Genomic DNA, 18826 nt, shown 5'->3' with positions numbered 1-18826 from the left:
CTCAGAAAGTAAATGGGATTTTCAGCATGGACAGATTAGTTTAGGGCAGTCTTTTTCATCCTCGAGTCCCCAGATGTTGTTCTCAATCCATTCCTAACCAGCCAGGTCAGGGATGATGGGAGTTGTAGTTAAGCCACACGGGGACCCAAGGTCAAGAAGGCTGGCCTAGGATAGGATATAGTTGCAGCATTTTCCAATTTCAGGTCCACTTAAAGTTTGGGAGGTACCTACCCACTACTTCTACGTGTTGTGGGAGGTGTGCCGTGCAAAGCTGAAAAGTAGGAGCATGCAGCATCTTGAATGAAGGAAAGAGTGCTGGCATGGGTGAACTGGCATGGGTGAGCAAGGAACTTACCTTACTTAGCACCCTAATGCCATAGCAAGAGCCAAGAGGCAAACATCAGCACAACCAGAGATAAGGTAAGAGTGGCCAGAGCATGGGCAAAGTGCACCACATTTCCCGAGCATCTCAATGTTAACTTGAGGGCAAGAAAAATGTGGAAAGCAAAGAAAGTTGGCATTAATGGGAAATAATAGGAATTTAATTCTCCACACGAGCAAAACATTGCCATGAAATGATTAGTCAGATTTTAGCACATTTCTGAAGTGAAACAACCAGTTCTGCTTTTAGAAGTCATCGAGCTACTAACACAAGCAGTATTACTATCTGAAAGAACAAGGTTCCTGTCCACATTACCTGTTTTCATTTCCAGCAAACACTTTTTCTTTCTTTGTCTTTCTATTTTTTCCCTTTCTGCTTTTTCTTTAGCAATTCTAGCACGTCTCTGCTTTTCTTCTGCTTCTTTTCTTCTCATATTCTCCTTTGCAGCTTGCTAGCAAAATATATTAAATTTCACCAGCATAAACAATTATGACTTAGAAAAATGTATACATGCCTATTTAAAATCATTTCTGTGCTGCTTTTCATTTGAAAATAAATCCTAAAGCAGTTTTCAACAATAAAACACCACCACAGCAGTAGAATCTGTTATAGTACTAAGGTTGTTTTAAAAAGCTGGCATCACTTGCCTTTCCTACCCCACTTTCACTCCTTCAATCTATTGCTTCTTCCTCTTGCACACACCCAAGTCAGCCCAGATGTTTAGCCTTAATGTTAAAAAATGATGTTCCTGCAGTGAGTGGGCATTTTTTGTAGACCACTCTTCTCACCTGTGCATCCACTTGCTATTCCTTCCTGCTTTTACTGTTATGTTTTGTTTAGGGAGGAGGGGTGGCAGGGAAGGGTTGCCCCATTCTATTTATTTATGACAAATATTTTTTGTATTTGTGCATTCCTTGGGAAACCCCAAGCATGCAGAGACCTGCCTCTTGTACTGATATGTAAGAATCAGGATCAGCACTCTCCCCTGAACACCTGAAGTAAGGGGCAGCAGCACAGTTATATACCTAGACTTGTAGCTGCTGTTTCAAATGTATCTGGTTCTCATGTAACCTGGGGTAAAATGGTCCACCATGCTTGCGTATTAGGTTGCTGCTACCAACAAAATATATACTCATCTTTCTAGTCAGCCTTCCCCAACCTTCAATCGACCAGATGATGTTGGACTGTAACTTCCAACATGTCTGACCACTGGCCATGCTGAGATTGTAGTCCAACAATATATGGAGACTCAAGGTTGTGGCTAGCTGTAATTAGTGATGTAAAGAATAGCTGAACCTGTGAAGCAAAAGCATATTCATCTATACTACTTCTGCAGAGTCTAGAATGAGATTGTCATAAGATTTACCATAAACATTGTCCTAAAATTGTTCAAGTCAGTTAGAAATTCTTCCAATGAAACTTTCTTCCAATCAACAGCATAAAATTCCATTACATTCCGATAGAGTGTTTCCATACTGTTATGCATCCTCGAAAGTTTCTGGAACTGTTCCCGTGCTTGAATTACAAAGGTGTATTAAGTTTGTTAAGGTTACAAAACTGATTGTCAAATGACTTCCATATAGAGGTGCACCTGTCTCCATTCTCACTAACTTTCAGGAAGAATTTGAAAACATTCCCATTTACTCAGGTGTTTGGTGGCTGAAGAATATTGTTCCTGGCAAGATCACTGGATGGAAGAGAGTAAGTTTTTAGAAAGTTTTAGTGTTTTACAATTATTTTGCTTTGTTTGCCAGTCTGGGCTTCTTCAGGAAGCGGGGCGGGATATAAATTCAATCAATCAATCAATCAATCATCAAAATAAATAGAGAATACTAAGTTTCCAGGAAAGAGGAAAGAGCAAGTTATCAGCAGTAACAACATCTCTCCAATAGCATGTAGTTCTTCTCATAGTCAGCATTTTTCAATTTTTCCTTCCTATTCTTCCTACGTTTTTCATATCTCAAAGATTAATTGCCTCTGCACAACCCAAGTCCCACTTAGATAACAAACTAGTGGGAATATCTTGCTTTAACTAACTGCATGTAAGCTGCTCTGGGAGGCTGCTCCCCCCCACTTCGAAGAGCAGGGAGCAAATACCCTAAATAAGAGATTTCAGGGATTTCTTCTTGGCACCAATACAACACAAACTAAACACTGCAAAAATACATAATTAGTTACTCAAAGCGCTAGTCCTCTGAAACATTCAAACAAGTGAACTTCTTTGATAACAAACTTACTGATCCTTCTCAAAATCAATGAGAATTACCGTTCTCTAATATTTTATTAATGCTCAAAAATAAATGTTTGGCAGTAATTTTAATAAAGAAAGGTATTGGGAAACAGTTCAGAATTTTAATATTCTAATTAAACTTTCACTTCTGTTCACTCACATAATTGTTCCATGCCTCTGCAACTTTTTTTGGTTTAAAATACACAACATTGCCAACATTTTCTTAAACATATCTATATTTTTCACAATTAGTAATCATCACTTTTTCTTTTATCTAGTATACCACAATGTTACAGATTTCCTTGCAACACTCTCAGCTGATCCTTTACTTTTTCTTCATAGTATTCCTCTACACATGTCATTTTGTGATTTTTTTGGCTGAATTTCTGATAATCTTTAAAGCCTCTTAATACTTAAACAAACCATGCTAGTAAATGCACAATGAAAATCAAACATGAAAAGGTGCTTGTTACAACTGAACCAATATTCCTAAACTTCTCGCCTCCTGTGTTTCTAGAGTCTCAGTTCTTATTATTTTGCTAAGCATAATAGGAAGTCATCATTCAGATGGCATTTTCACTATGTGCCTATATCAAGTTGGTTCCACTGGCAATTTAATTTTACATCAACAGATCATCATACATAGCCAATACTATCATCTCACAGAGAACAATTTATATAAATCCCTTTAATGATCAGCACACTATTAAAACGTATTACTGTTATTAATCAAGCAAAATTTAGCAGGGTACTAAATGCTTTATTTCCAAAACTGTCATTTTCTTGATAAACTGAGACACTATTTTCCTGCTATTCTGAAAAAGTACAGAAGTACAAAATACCATTTAGTTCATAAAATTATTTTTATAGATTTGTCGTCTCTTGTAATATATATTTAAATGGCTTTCTAAAGTGACAAAGTGGTGCAAGAAAAAACTGACAAAAGTATTTTATCAATTTGTTTTTGTAGATAAGAGCTCTGGAGCTTATCGTGTATTTTGATAATGGTGTGCCTGTATTATAATCAAAGAGAAATGTGAGCTTCTCAAAACTGTTCAAGGACCCAATTTTCATTTAACTTGTTTGCACATCTATACCTATCAAGTAATTTTAATTACATTTCATCATAATGTTTGCATAAATGGTTTTAATGTTCTATGCTTTATTTCTCTGGAATTCCTATCTACATCAAAAAAAGCGGAGGTGGGGGATTTAATTGCATGTAAAGTAGTGTACGGGACGCAGGTGGCGCTGTGGGTTAAAGCCTCAGCGCCTAGGACTTGCCGATCGAAAGGTCGGCGGTTCGAATCCCTGCGGCGGGGTGCGCTCCCGCTGCTCGGTCCCAGCGCCTGCCAACCTAGCAGTTCGAAAGCACCTCCGGGTGCAAGTAGATAAATAGGGACCGCTTACCAGCGGAAAGGTAAACGGCGTTTCCGTGTGCGGCTCTGGCTAGCCAGAGCAGCGATGTCACGCTGGCCACGTGACCCGGAAGTGTCTCTGGACAGCGCTGGCCCCTGGCCTCTTAAGTGAGATGGGCGCACAACCCCAGAGTCTGTCAAGACTGGCCCGTATGGGCAGGGGTACCTTTACCTTTTAAAGTAGTGTACACAACTGCAATAGACAGCTAACTAGAATAATCCAGTAAGGAAGTCTTTTATATAATTATAGATTCTATCAATAATAGAACCCACTGACTGTGCATATATCTGACTTCTAAAAGAAATATGAATGCTAATCAATTCATTAGCCGGCTCCAGGTTATGATATTTAGTGACAGGATGTAATAGCCAAGTTGCCTACAGAGCGTAATTGTATGGCAAGTGAGAAATTAGTTTTCACAAAGCCCCATCCTTCCTGTCTCAGCTTTCCCACCGACTGCTTTTTATGAGCCGTGTGCCTTTCAAAAGACATCAGCATCATTCAACTTCCCCTGTCATAACAATAAGAGCTCAGACAGGCCCCAACTTCTTCACGCTGTACAGGTTCATCTAACCTTTACATCAAGTCTCCTTTGGTTTGTAATTTATCGTAACTCCAGTTTTCCTGGAAGTGAGTTTCTTTAATTAGAAAGCTCACAGCCATTACCAAAAACCACATGTAACTCCACTGTTCCTCAATTATTCCCTGCCTATAGGGAGTGTTAGCAGAAGAGAGCTAACTATTGCATCTTAACAGTGTTTAAAGATCAAACCATCTGTCTAAGTGTCACATGTGAATTTGGTTGAAATGGTGAGGTATTTCTGTGAAGTTTCAGATAATACACTCTCTTATAAATAAGAGTAACCTGTGTGTAAACCTGTAGGTAGGTTTTATGAATACATTTCCATGTTCAGTCATGTCCTTCAGGCAAGCAATGTATATGCTAGAATGCTTTCAAGGTGGCAGTTAAGATAGCAAAGACAAAATTAAAATTACCATGTGCATGCATAGCCATGCTTACATGCGAAAGCACAGAAAATTGCTAACCATTCTGAGAGCTTCAAATCCTTATCATTCAGATGATCAACTGCTGATTCTGGACAATCATAGTTTCCACTAGAAACACTTGTAAGCTAGAAGGCAGAAATACCTATAGAAGTGTCATTACACCTTGGTGACTGTGCCAGTAGAAACTGTATCGCTCAGTATGGTGCAAGAGACATTCAGGCAGGACTGTTTTAAAATGGAATGCATTTATATCCACATTCAGTGGATGTGCAGTGGTGATCCCTGCTGCCTTGAAAGAGGCAGTAGTGCGGCTGCTCCTAAAAAACCCCCAGCTCTGGACCCCCTTAGACTGGAACAACTATTCACCAGTTGAATATACCCACTTTGGGGGGAGGTGGTGTGGCAGCTGAATGTATTCTTGGATGACACAAATTATTTAGATTCATTCCAATCCGGGTTCAGGCCTGGACATGCAACTGTGTGGGCCATTGCATGGATACAGTAGTGAAAAAGATGACTGAAAACAATCTGGGCTTGAATCCGGGCATGATAAGAGACACTATGGACAAGTGGTTCCCATGTCCGAGAAATTGGTCAGTTGCCTATCCTGGATGGGGTTGCACTAAGCAGGTTTGCATTCTGGGGGTGCTTCTGGATCCAGCTGTGTCAATGGAGGCTTAGTTGCTCAGAGGCTAGAAGTGTCTTTTATCAACTACAATTGATTTGACAGCTATGAGCATTTCTAGACAGGAAAAGCTTGGTCAGAGTACTTCACACTCTGGTTACTTCAAGACTAGATTACTGCAATGCACTTTTATGTCGGGCTTCCCTTGTGCTTGATCTGAAAACTGCAGTCAGTGCAGATTGTTGCAGCACAATTGCTGACAGGAATAAGGCATTGTCAGCATATAATACGTGCTCTTAAGTGATTTGCACTAGTTACAGATTTGCTACCGGGCCAAGTTCAAGGTGTTACAATTAGTATATAAAGCCCTTGGGACTGGTTCACCTCAGAGATACTTTACCCCACATGCGCCCATTTGATTGCTTCAATTTGCAGAAGTAGCGCTGTTGAAGGTGCCACATAATACCTGTTCCACATTTATAAGAAATCAATATTTTATTGCGGCAGCACCTATACTTTGGAACTTGTTGCCTATTGATATGGAACAGGTGCCCCCACTGTACACTTTTCGGCATGTGCTAAAATATTTTTGTTTAGATAGGCCTACCAGATACCTAGCATGTTGATGTGTTTTAATCTGTTTTTACTTTATTGCTGATTAAAACTGTTGTTAGTTGTTTAAATTGATAATTTTATTGTTTTATTCTTTTTGTAATCTTATTTGAGGTTTCTTACTACCAGGTAGTATATACATTTTAAGAAATAGTTATTTATGTACAATACCAACGTACTGACCAAGTGTTAAATATGAAAATACATTCTGTAGCCTCAAATGGCCAACAGCTAACATTACTCTGGTTAGCAACATGAAGTGTCATGGGAACTGAATGTGAAGCATAATGGTTTAGAGCTGCAGACAATTAGTTCTTTCATACCTTCATTAAACCTTCCTACAGGCCAACAAAAACAAGAAACCCACAAGAGCACATCTATTTGCTTTTTGTCGACCCCCCCCCCCCGGTGCTGTCTTTTGTGCTAATGCTACTTGCTTCTTAGTGAATTACAAACCAGACACAGGGGGGCGGGGAATCACATCAAAAAGCATCTGAAAGGAAAAAACCTGAACCAAAATTAGCAGGTAAGATGCACAGGATTCATGGAAAAGAATGATGGCGGCTCCTACAAATTCAAAGGAATAATTACACATACAATTCCAAACAGTAAGAGAAAAGAAGCTTTAAAAAACTGAAATTAGTTTGTAGTTCAGACTAAAAAAATAATCAAAATGGGCAATCTAAACTGATACCCCAAGCTGGCAACTCTTCCCTCATTTCAAAATTAAGCTGTTTTCCATCCAATTTAAGTCGTGGTGCTTAACTAGTCAACTTCTCAACTGTTTCGTCCAGTAATATTTTCCATTCAATGAGCACTTTCATGCCTATATGACGAAAACGCCAAACCACTGGAGATGACACAGGACTACCTTCAGATTATGAATTATAGGTGAATCTTCATTAAAGCTGTTTTAGGTTCTTAGTAATTCAAGGTAGAAATGAGGTCAGGGTTGTCAGAAGTGATGGCTATAACTTTAATAAAGATTATGCAAATACATTTTAAAAGTGTTAAAGAACCTTAGACAAAGCCAGGTAAGTTATTTAACAGCAAAAGGATATGGACATCTTTGTCACAAATTTGTCATGAATATCTTCAGAAAGGGGAAAGGTCTCTAAATCCTTCTCAAGTTGTATAAGCTGCCTTTCCATCTGCTTCAGGCTCTTCTCCAAGCTTTCTGCTGAAACTAAGCATATATTTATAATTAAAACCTCACACATATCAAAAGGTGAATACTGTTAGTAGATGCTTTCTTGCAAAGATTCCTCTAAGTCCACATTATGAAATACTTTTGTGTTGAGTTCTACTATCTACTCAATATCTTCATGAATGATCAGTTTAATAAATTTACTCAATCACATCACCAGAAACACCAAATGTACAGTGTGGTGTAGTGGTTAAGAGTGGTAGTCTCGTAATCTGGGGAACCGGGATCGCGTCTCCGCTCCTCCACATGCAGCTGCTGGGTGACCTTGGGCCAGTCACACTTCTCTGAAGTCTCTCAGCCCCACTTACCTCACAGAGTGTTTGTTGTGGGGGAGGAAGGGAAAGGAGAATGTTAGCCGCTTTGAGACTCCTTAAAGGGAGTGAAAGGCGGGATATCAAATCCAAACTCTTCTTCTTCTTCTTCTACTCAGGCTCTGACTAGTTAATGCACAAATTGAGTGATTTGGAGAGGGCATACTGATCACAGTTGAGACAGTATATAGGTATACAATTGGTACCAAACATACTATAGCACTTACTCTTCATGGGGACATATGCTTCTGCCAGACTCTCTCATCTTAAAGGGAGAAAGTTGCTCAGTGGTAGGTGCAAAACTTGTTTATAGCATCCTGGTGAAGCATATAATTACCAAGAGTAGACTAATAACCATGAAGTGCACATGACTTCATGTACCAGCCAGTCTGTTTTCCAGATAGAAACATGTTAAAATTTTGAACTTCTAGTTTTGCTCTCCTGCTTCAGGATTTGCTCCAGAAAACTTTTCTCTCAGTTCACCGTGAAACTGTGGTCTCTAGTATAGGTGAGATACATTTGAATGGGCTGAAGCACTTGATTCAAGGAGCAAGAACAAATAAATATGGATTCCAGAATTTATAAACCTCTCTACAGAGAATACCTGAGTTATGTTCAAAATAAAATGTCAACTAAGTAGAGCAGGGTGTCTAACCTTTGAACTTCCATCTCTAGCTGGACTATGACTCCCACTATCTCTGACTATTTCTCTTGCTGCCTGGGCTGTTGGAAGCTGGAATCCAAAAATATCTGAAAGACCACAGATTAGCTGCCCCTGGGATAAAGAAACACCACTTGTATCCTGTGATGTGCCCCAAGCACCACTAGTACCTTAGTGAAACTTTGGATGTGACTATGAACCCAAACCACAACTACCTGTACTGGAAGTGGCTGAGATACTGGGGGAAGTGTTGAACTTTCATGAGCACCATATCAGAATGTGTGTCTTATTCTGTGTGCCTGGGTTCTTTGTAGTTCAAGCACTATTCGAATGGACCTCAATATTTTCATCTTGACACTTTTATTCAGAATATGTAGATCCACTTTGGAGCAGAATCATCCACATATCCCCATTCTGTTGCACCATAAAAAAGACTCCAGAGTGCCTCTGGGCCTGTGAAACTAAATGTTCAGTAGGTACAGCATATGTTTGATGACTAAGCACGTTAGCCAGTAATGGCGCTCATTTCTGGATCTCAGGGGGGTCTTAAATCTGTTCCTGACACTCCTGGCAAATTTCAGTGGCCAGCTTTTCAGCCCATACATTCATGCTGGCCTGCTACCCCTGTGGTGCAAAGCAAAAGGATGCAGGATGTGCAGGATAACCTGGCATTAAGTGCAGCATGGTTTCTTCTTTCTGGGGGGGGGGGGGAGGGAGGATTCCTATGGCTGAAAGTGTGGAGAGTTCTTGAGGGCTTGCTGCTTGTCAGTTTGGATATACATCTGTTTGAGCTCTGGTACTGCAGGACTACTGATCTTTTTCAGATTTGAAATCTTGACAATTCTTGTGCCAGTCTTGTCGCTTCTTACCTTTCAAAGACGCATACCAGTATCATGTACAATATTTCCAACTCTGTGTTGCTGCTTTCTTATTGCACACCACTATTCTGTTCTGGACATTTTCTTAGTTCAATATGAACTTTCCTGAAATGACCTTCCGCTTACAAGGAAGCTTGAAAAGTAGTAAATTCTGGAATGTAAATTCTTGGGTGTGGGTACAAACCTCAACACTCAAATCAAAAATTATTCATTCTGGACAACAGCTGAATAAAATGTATTAGCCCATTCTTTAATACAAACCTCTGCTTGCTTTATCTAAGCTCTGCATGTCTTCAACAAAGCTTAGGACTTCAGGATACTTCTCTTCACACAATTCCACCAGAAAATGAAGCAGTGTTATCTTCTGATCAACTGATTTGGTGTCCTTTAACTAGAAATTAGTAAGTGAATATTCAGAAGCAGTAATACATTTTGATCATATATTTTATGATTTACAAAATAGAAATTGAAATCAGTTTTCCTGCACAATATCTGAAAACTGAGTTTTGAACCATTAAAAAAAACTAATTGCATTTAATTTGCCATTTTAATTGAAAATTTGATTTTCATATTCAAATTTTGTTTTCTAATGCAGAGTTACAATTAGCACGGACATGGTCAAAAGCAGTCCTTGCCAATTTGGTGCTATCCAAATGTTTTGGACTACAACTCCCATGATGCAGTGTAAAGTATCTAGAAGATATCAACTTTGTAAAGGAACACAATGTAGCAACCTTATCGACCAAGTTTAGTCTGAGTAGGTGGGAGACCATCTGCTCCGAGTTCCTTGATGGAAAGGGGGGGGGTAAAAATGTCTAAAATAAAAATAAAATAATAAGCTTTTCAGATTTTGACATCAAAGTTTGAATATTTTTTATTCAGGGAATGTTTCCCAAAATGTTTAATGGATGAAGATATTGCAAAATTTCTAAATAAGACTGCACACCAGGAGCCTTTTACTGGAAGATACTGCAAGATTCAGGGACACGGGTGGCGCTATGGGTTAAACCACAGAGCCTAGGACTTGCCGATCAGGTCAGCAGTTCGAATCCTCACAATGGGGTGAGCACCCGTTGCTCGGTCCCTGCTCCTGCCAACCTAGCAGTTTGAAAGCACGTCAAAGTGCAAGTAGATAAATGGGTACCGCTCTGGCGGGAAGGTAAACAGCGTTTCCGTGCGCTGCTCTGGCCACATGACCCGGAAGCTGCTCCCTCGGCCAATAAAGCGAGATGAGCGCCGCAACCCCAGAGTCAGCCACAACTGGACCTAATGGTCAGAGGTCCCTTTACCTTTACTAGAAGATTCAATTCTAATATTGATGCTTTAGTATCAGATAGTAGCCAAATATGTACATATCCAGTGCATATTTGGAAAATATCAGCCTTCAAAATCAGAAGAAAAAGCTGAAATAAATGTATTTCAGCTCTGACTGAGTATACTCTGTGTTGTACAAATCTGAAGTACTTGCAGAACTGGGACCAATTATTTGCTCCGTTGAACCCTTAACAGAATTCACTAAGTGCAAGCTTTCAGTTTCATTTTTGATGTACTACTAAAAATATTCGTAATTGAGACAATGAGCAGCAACAATAGCTCACCATGTCACACCTCTTTCTGTCGGCTTGAAACACCAAAGCTTTTAAAACTGTACAGCAATCTCGAAACCGAGCATACACATTTACAATATCTACTATTGTCTAGATCAAAACAAATTAACTGCTTTTATAAGTGGGTGGGGGTAAATGAATAGACATTTAGCTGAAGTTATTCAACATGTTAGGTGTCAAAAAACAGAAAGCAATTTAAACTGCATTGTAAATATGAAAAGCAAGTGATTGCAGCACTGAACTCAGCATTCACAGCTCTTTAAAAAGACTCACTTTACATAAGGAGCAGAGGTTAAATCCAAATGTCTGTGCATTTCGAGATCCTGCATTCATGTAGTTTCCCATTAGCAATACTAGTTCCAGAAGCTTACTGAAGCTCCTGCTCTTCTTTATCTCTTCACAGGCAGCACTGACAGCCATGATGTCAGGTTTGATGTTATTCACCTGTTCCTCAAACTGAAGCTTAAAAAGAATAGCACTCAGCCGTGGCTTCAGCCTCTTTACACCGCTCATCTGATTGAAAAGGGAAAAAAGTTATCTTTTAAAACCTATGTCATGCTTTAGCATGGAGCAGGTTGGTTTAATCTTGGATGATTTGCAGGTATGACAAATGGACTGAAGCCAAACCTCATGCCTATATACTATCCCAAAATAGATAAATGAACGAGGAACACTTGTTTGAGCAATATTTAACTTGTGAATAATTATCCTTCTCAGCTATATTTAACTTGTGAATATACTAAGCCAAAAAAGCCCACTAGCATTTCTTCTGGTCTTCCAGGTGCTTCTTATCAAGCTGTTTGCACAGCACCACACATTACTACTGGGGTACATTAGTGCATAAGCAGTTGCTCAGGCCATAATAAAGTTTGAGTGACACATATAGTTTTAAGCATAATTATTCAGAAAATGTTATAGGAGAATTATTTGTGTACATGTGTTCTTGGGACTGCAAGTCTCTTCATTCTTTTTCTGCTTCACTATTCTAAATTCAGGGGATAAGGTGGCAGAAGTGCATAAGCAAAATCCCTGCAGTATATCAAAACCCCAGCATTATCTTGGACTGTTCAAACACTCATAGCCCTTACTGCCATTGAACAACCAAAAGAAGCTAGAAGGCAAGTGTCCAGTTTTCTACATTTCTTATGTAGAAGAGCCAAAAATACAGCTTGAGGTAAAATACTAAAATACTTCTCAAAGATTCAAAAATTATAGTGATATTGTTAGCATCACATATGAAGCAGAAGGAACAGTGCTACTCACCACAATACAGAACTGTTCTGGTTCAGACAAATTTTTATATTCACTCTTCATTTTGGACAATTCATTCAGTTGTTTTTGTTCAGGAAGGTGTTTTATTAGATTCTATGTATCATGAAAATATATGAAATATATTAAGAGTTTTCACGGTCTTTTCTCAGTAAATGTTCCCATGAGGTTTTATTTTACACAACCAGTTCAAAAAATTTCAATTCAGTCTCACAAAGAATCAAAGGAATTTGCTCAGACAGCAACACATGTAAAGAAAAAAGGATTTTATCACTAAAAATATGAAAACTAAAACTGACTCCAGTGAGAAAATAGAATTCAATTGTTGAGTGCAAAAGTGGAAATTCCTGATTTTTAAAAGTGCAAGTTTCCATTTTCTTCACTACTTGAAAACTATTGTAATCATAGCCCCAGGGAAAAAAGCTAAGTAGCAGTCAATAAACAGCCTTCAAAAGAAATGCCATCCATACAAGAATATGGGGGTGGGGGGAAACAGTTTTTTAATGAATGCTGACAACTGGAAATTATTTTCTCATGGAGAAGTGAACTCTTAAGTGGGTTACTAGACTGGTCTCCTAGTCACAACCTGGCAATTCTAATTCCCAGAAAACACCAATGTTGAATTTCTATGCTACAATAAATATTCCTTAAATTTTATGTGAGTTTAAACATTGACTATGTTATTACTATGATTACACTGTTGCGTAAGTCATGTGATTTTTTAAAAAAACAAAACAAAAATGTTATTATTTACATCAGTTACTATGCTTGTTTATTTGGGCAAACTGCTTTTTGTTTGTATAGTGATACCACGTAGAAAATTTGTGTCAATAAACATATAACCTTTAAATAAAAGTAAACTATTAAAAGTACATCATTACAGTCTAACTTAAGAACTGATCTAGACAAGGGCGGGGGAGAACTGATCTAGACAAGGTATTTAGCACTAGGATTTCAAGCTACACCAATGGCATTATTCAGCACAGATAACAAATTTACAGCATGATGGCACTCAACTCAAGGTACAAATTGTACCAGATGATATAAACAAAGGGGCTGGAAATTCTGTAGCTCTGTAGAGCTTTGCACAAAGGTTTTAGCCAACAAACTAATGCTGTGTGAGCCCACTTGACAGAATAAAGCCTGAGGTTTTACAACAAAACCCTGTACCTTAAAGGTGGGAGGGTTTGATAATTCATACCACACATGGCCTAATAGAAAGTGAATGATGTAGAACCTTCATTAGAACATTCTCCTTCTCCCACTAATGGCCTATGCTACTAGATGGCTGGCAAGAGAGACCATACATTAGTTAAGGCCTAATTACACCCATCTCCATTTACATCATCACATTCACTAGCACAGCTGGGGGGGGGGTATCAATATATACCACAATTTATACAACAGTTCTTGCTCTAATTCTTGGCTGCTGTATTGCTTCAGGGAGATTTCATGCCATTTTATTCATCTCCTATCACTTGGGATATTTAAACTGGACTGCAAGAATAGAGTACACTTGTCACTTCGAAAACTTGATCACTGAAATATGGATAGTCAGTGATATTAAGTGAAGCCCATCCACAGGCAAAAGTGGCTTACACTCTCACAACAGAACAACTTCTTCCCCTCCCACCTGTGCAGTTCCCAAATCGACTCCAGAGAGTTGATGGGACCTTCCAAAGTAGAAGTGGGGAGCATGGAGAAGCAGGTGAAGAGGAAAATGAATTCTGCTTATACAATGTTGAATATCATCCCATCACTCTCCACACTTCAAGAAAACCAGTTCTTCCCTCCACCCCAAAGTCTTTAAGCCCAGGAACAAACAAAACTCCAGACAATCCCCAATATCTTCAACTATCCCTATTTGCTATATCATGTAGCCTACTAAGTGACTACATCTGCACTGGATTGGCTTTGCAGTGAATAGTGCTTTGAGGCATTAGCTTGAACTTCATGACCTTTTGCTCCTTCCATGTTTTATTGTTGCTTTTTCAATGGTTGTAACCAGCCCAGGGACCTTAAGATGAAGGAATGATGATGATGATGATGATTTAGGAGATGTTTAGGGGAGTATTCTTTTCATCACTGGAATTACATCAGGCTAGTTTTATTTTAAAACTTACATCCTGCCCTTCTGCATTAGAAGCCGTCAGCTAAACATTAAACCAACAGTTTTTTATTCATAAAAACGTGATTATAAAGCTGCTTATCAGTTCACCATACCTGAAGCAGAGACTCCGACAACTGGGCTTCATCTATTTCCAGTATCATCATTTTTATTTCTTCATAAGGTACCCGAAAATAACCTAAGAAGATAGCTAAGGAAAAGCACACAAACACAAACTACGCTTATCAAATGGGAACAAATTTTGGCTAAGCAAAAGTAATGCTGTCCAGCTACAGTGCTTGCTGAGATGTCTACCAAAAGTTTTAAAGTGACCACTTGCTCACTTTATAAATTTGTGGCACATCAATAACTTTAGCAAGACACATGAGCTTAAATAAGGAAAGAGAAATGGAAGATAAATTAGTAAATAAAATTCTCTATTAAACCTATTAGTTGCCTTTCCCACAACAGTTATCTCAAAGCTACTTACAAAAGCAGACATTACAAACAATCTAAAACATTAATTAATAATACGTATCAGAGAGCAGATCCAACTGAACCCTATCCCATTACAAGCTAAGCATAAAATTAGGATCCAAAGGCGTGAGTGAATAAAAATGCTTTTGCCTGACATCTAAAAACAGAAAGCAATGGTGCCAGGCATACCTCCCAAGGAAAAAGCATGCCACAAATGGGGAGTCACTACTGAGAAGGCCTGTTGTCTTGTCGCCACCTCCTTTGGAAGTCGCATGCAGAGAAGGGCCCACAATGAGGAATGTAGGTGTCAGGGAACTGCCATCAGCTCAGAGGCGAGAGGTGGAAGGGCAGTTGTGTTACAGGGAGCCTCCAAAGATCTTGCGAAGCAGTTCTTCCTCGGGCGAGGAGGGAAGCCCCGCCTCCAGTGGGGAAGGGGAGCAGGGATCAAAAGATGCTAGGGAGAGCCTCAACACCGAGCCTGATCAAAGCGCAGGGGAGGCAAGTCCCCCTTTGCCAACGCCCACTTTGCGCAGTAGGTTTGCGCGCAGAGAAGGGAGGAGAAGGATGGGGGTCACACGACTGTTATGCTGGGGAAGGTATAAGGACCGCCAACTCCCAGATTCTGCTAGCGACTGAGCAGACATGGACTTGCAACGCTCTGCACTGTAAATACTTTGTACAGATAATAAAGCCTGGAAAAGACAGGTTGGAGTCTCGCCTGTTTGCTCTCGAGCAACCACACCAACACCTGACAGTAGGATTCAGGTTGGTTGAAGTGGGGAGTGGCGGTCCTTGAGGTACGAGACTCCCGAACTGCATATGGCTTTACAACTCAAATCGTGCCTGGTAGCCACTGCAGTCATGCCAAGATTGGGGTTATGTGTTCAGACTATCATTTCTTAAAAGGAGAATAGCTGGGCTACCAGACAAAGCTGATGGAAGGCACTCTGCACCACAGAAGTCACGTGAGCCTAAAGTACCCAGAAGTACCCAAAAGCTACACACCTGCTCCTTCAGTGGGAGTGTAACCCCATCCAGGGCAGATCACACCCCACCCTCCAGTCTAGAAAAACACGCACTAACTCTATCATCTTATGTGGTTTAAACTTCAGTTTAACAGCTCTTATCCAGTTCATTACTGAGGTCAGAAACAGAGCTCTCACACTCAGTGCCACACTTGCAGATGTAAAGAAGGAATAGAGCTGTGTACCAGGAGCTGATAGGTTGGGCTGGACAGCATCTGTCTGTTTCAGGAAACAAAAGAAGGAGTGCAATGCACTCCAAAACTCTGGATAATCCCACTCAGCATTTCCACGTAGATGTTAAGCTCATGAACTCTGAAACCCGCAGCACCTCACAAAGGCGGCTCATGTGCCCCAATCACCACTTTCTGAAGATGGTCAGCCAAGTAGGATCAAAACGTCTGCAAAGCAGTACAGCCCCCAGAGGCGGGGCAAGGCGGGTGCAGCGCGCTCCGGGTGCTGTTGGGGCCGCTGCCTGCCAGCAAAGCTGCGAAGGAGGATGGTGGCCCCTGTGCAGGGATCATGGCAGGCACCGGAGAAGATAGCTATGCCCACCCCCCAACTCAAAACAGCTGCTCCAGAAGAATACCATGGGGGATGCGAGATTGTGCCATGACAGGAATTTCCTCACCTCAACAGCATGGATGGTGAAGTCACCATTGTCTAGTCAATAACTATCTCTTCTCCTAAACCACTGGAGAAACTTACTAATTCTGCTGTGGGAGCAAGTTGAGAGCTCATCCACACTTCTGCTTGTCCCATGCTTTCTAGGTAAGAGTGCAAGAGGTTTCTTGTTTGCCCCACTGCTTACCCTGGGAAAATCTGCTGTTTACTACTGAATTGTTTCACATGTCAATTTGCAGAAAACTGACATTTGTTACGATTCACTGTAAACAGTGGGTTTTCCCTGAGGAAGCGGCAGGGCAAATGAAAAACCTCTCAGAAAGTACAGGACAAGCTGAAGTGTGGACAAGCCAAGAGAAACAAGCTCATTAGAAAAATCCCCATTGAAGATGGCAAATACTGAATAAAGAAAATTTCTGAGTTTAAATATAAACAACAACCATCTACTGATAGTTAAATTTGTTTCTGATGGATAATCTTCCAGAAATTTATGTACTTTTGCAATTTAGTTTCTAATGTCTGAAAGCTCTGGTATGTACAGTAATGAATCCTATGCTCACCATTACATAAGTTAAACCTACTATTGATATTGTTGTTATACAGGGGTAAGCTAACATAACTTTATCCATATGTTGGAATCATGCTGCTTGAGACTGATGGGAGGTGGAGTTCAACAACATATGGAGGACACCATGTTGACAATCCGTGCTTTAATACAAAGTGAGAATTGAGTTTAAAATTTCTGTTTTAAGCTGTTTCTATTTTAGCTGTAAGCCACATTGAGTAATAAATATAGTAATAATAAATACAATTCAGTAAGTAGAACACTGTTATTTTCAAAAAAATCTGACTCTCTAAAATGTTTTAAACAAAGTAAAGCATTTACATACAAAGGTTTTGAGCAGTCTTTGGATCCAAAATTTTGAGTTCTTTGATTCGTTTTTTAATACTTCTCTCTTCAATATTTTCATCTTTTTTTACTGTCAAAAAGCACAACAATGTTATTAGCACACAATAATGTTAAGCATCAAATATTTCCCTAAAGATACATATTTTGTTGTGGTTTTGAAATTAAATATGAATAAAAATAGGCACAATGCAAGTGCAGAAAGTTCCATTCCTTACATATGAGAAGCACATAACAAGATTCATGTTGCTAAATTTTAAAAGTAAGCAGTAAAGCCACAACCCTAAGCCCCAATCTACACCACTGCTGGAGATTAGGAATGGGTGGAGATATTCCTATCAAAGTCATGGGCAGTATGGGTGACAAAAGGCCCCAAAATGTGGCATTATGCTGAAGACAAAGCAGGACAGTGATGCATTCACTGTACCACTGTATTCACTGGTATCTTGATTCTCAAACGCCTTGGTACTCAAACAACTTGGAACCCAAACACTGCAAACCCGAAAGTAAGTGTTCCGCTTTGCAAACCTTTTTCAGAAGCTGGACATGCTCCATTTGGTTCTTATGCTTCCATTTTGAGTGCCACAATTCCATTTTGAGTGTTATGCTGAGGTCTATTTTTGCTATTTATTTTGTGTTTTTGTTTTTGCAGTTCTTTTTGTTTTGTTTATGACTGTGTGGAACCCAGTTCAGCTACTGATTGATTGATTGTGTGACTGCAGTACATTGTTTATTGCTTTCATTTTATGGAACAATGGTTTCGTTAGATAGTAAAATTCATGTTAAATTGCTGTTTTAGGGGTTGTTTTTAAAAGTCTGGAACAGATTAATCTATTTTGCATTACTTTCTATGGGAAAGCACTTTGGTTTTGGAATGCTTTGGTTTTGGAATGGAATTCTGGAACGGATTAAGTTTGAGAACCAAGGTACCACTATAAAACCAATTTACTCAAGTTTAATCAGCATTTCCTTTAAAGAAACAAACAAACAAAAAAACAAAAACAGAAAGGCAGCCATGTTAGCTCATAAGAAAAAACTCCCAAATCCACAGTTGTAGATTGCCTTGATTTGATTGGTTCTAAGAAAAGTATTGCTAAACTAGATTAAAAATGTAAATTAAGCTATGCCCACACAACATCAAACTGCTATGGGCTGAGCTATTTTTTGAATCACTGTAACCAAATACAGTGGTACCTCAGGTTAAGAACTGAATTTGTTCTGGAGGTCTGTTCTTAACCTGAAACTCTTCTTAACCTGAAGCACCAATTTAGCTAATGGGGCCTCCTGCTGCCGCTGTGCCGCCGCCACATGATTTCTGTTCTCATCCTGAAGCAAAGTTTAATCCAAGGTAATATTTCTGGGTTAGCAGAGTCTGTAACCTGAAGCGTATGTAACCTGAAGCGTATGTAACCCAAGGTACCACTGTACAGTGCATTTAATACACAATCAACAATCAAGAGTTGTTTATCAAGCAAGCCTC

General features: G+C 39.5%; 1 protein-coding gene across 1 annotated transcript in view; it reads right to left on the bottom strand.

The window, feature by feature from the left end:
• DIAPH3 (diaphanous related formin 3) overlaps positions 1–18826 on the bottom strand; it is a 126228-nt gene that overhangs the window by 74601 nt on the left and 32801 nt on the right. The window contains exons 18-25 of the mRNA XM_079972512.1: positions 17330–17419; positions 14433–14527; positions 12204–12305; positions 11214–11453; positions 9595–9724; positions 7339–7462; positions 1749–1914; positions 698–833 (exon numbers count right to left, since the gene is read on the bottom strand). Of these exons, the coding sequence (XP_079828638.1) occupies positions 698–833; positions 1749–1914; positions 7339–7462; positions 9595–9724; positions 11214–11453; positions 12204–12305; positions 14433–14527; positions 17330–17419 (1083 nt within the window). The remainder of the gene's footprint in view (positions 1–697; positions 834–1748; positions 1915–7338; positions 7463–9594; positions 9725–11213; positions 11454–12203; positions 12306–14432; positions 14528–17329; positions 17420–18826) is intronic.

Source organism: Podarcis cretensis (genome assembly GCF_951804945.1).
Source record: "Podarcis cretensis genome assembly, chromosome: 4".
Lineage (NCBI taxonomy): Eukaryota > Metazoa > Chordata > Lepidosauria > Squamata > Lacertidae > Podarcis > Podarcis cretensis.
This window is presented reverse-complemented; position numbering and strand designations above follow the sequence as displayed.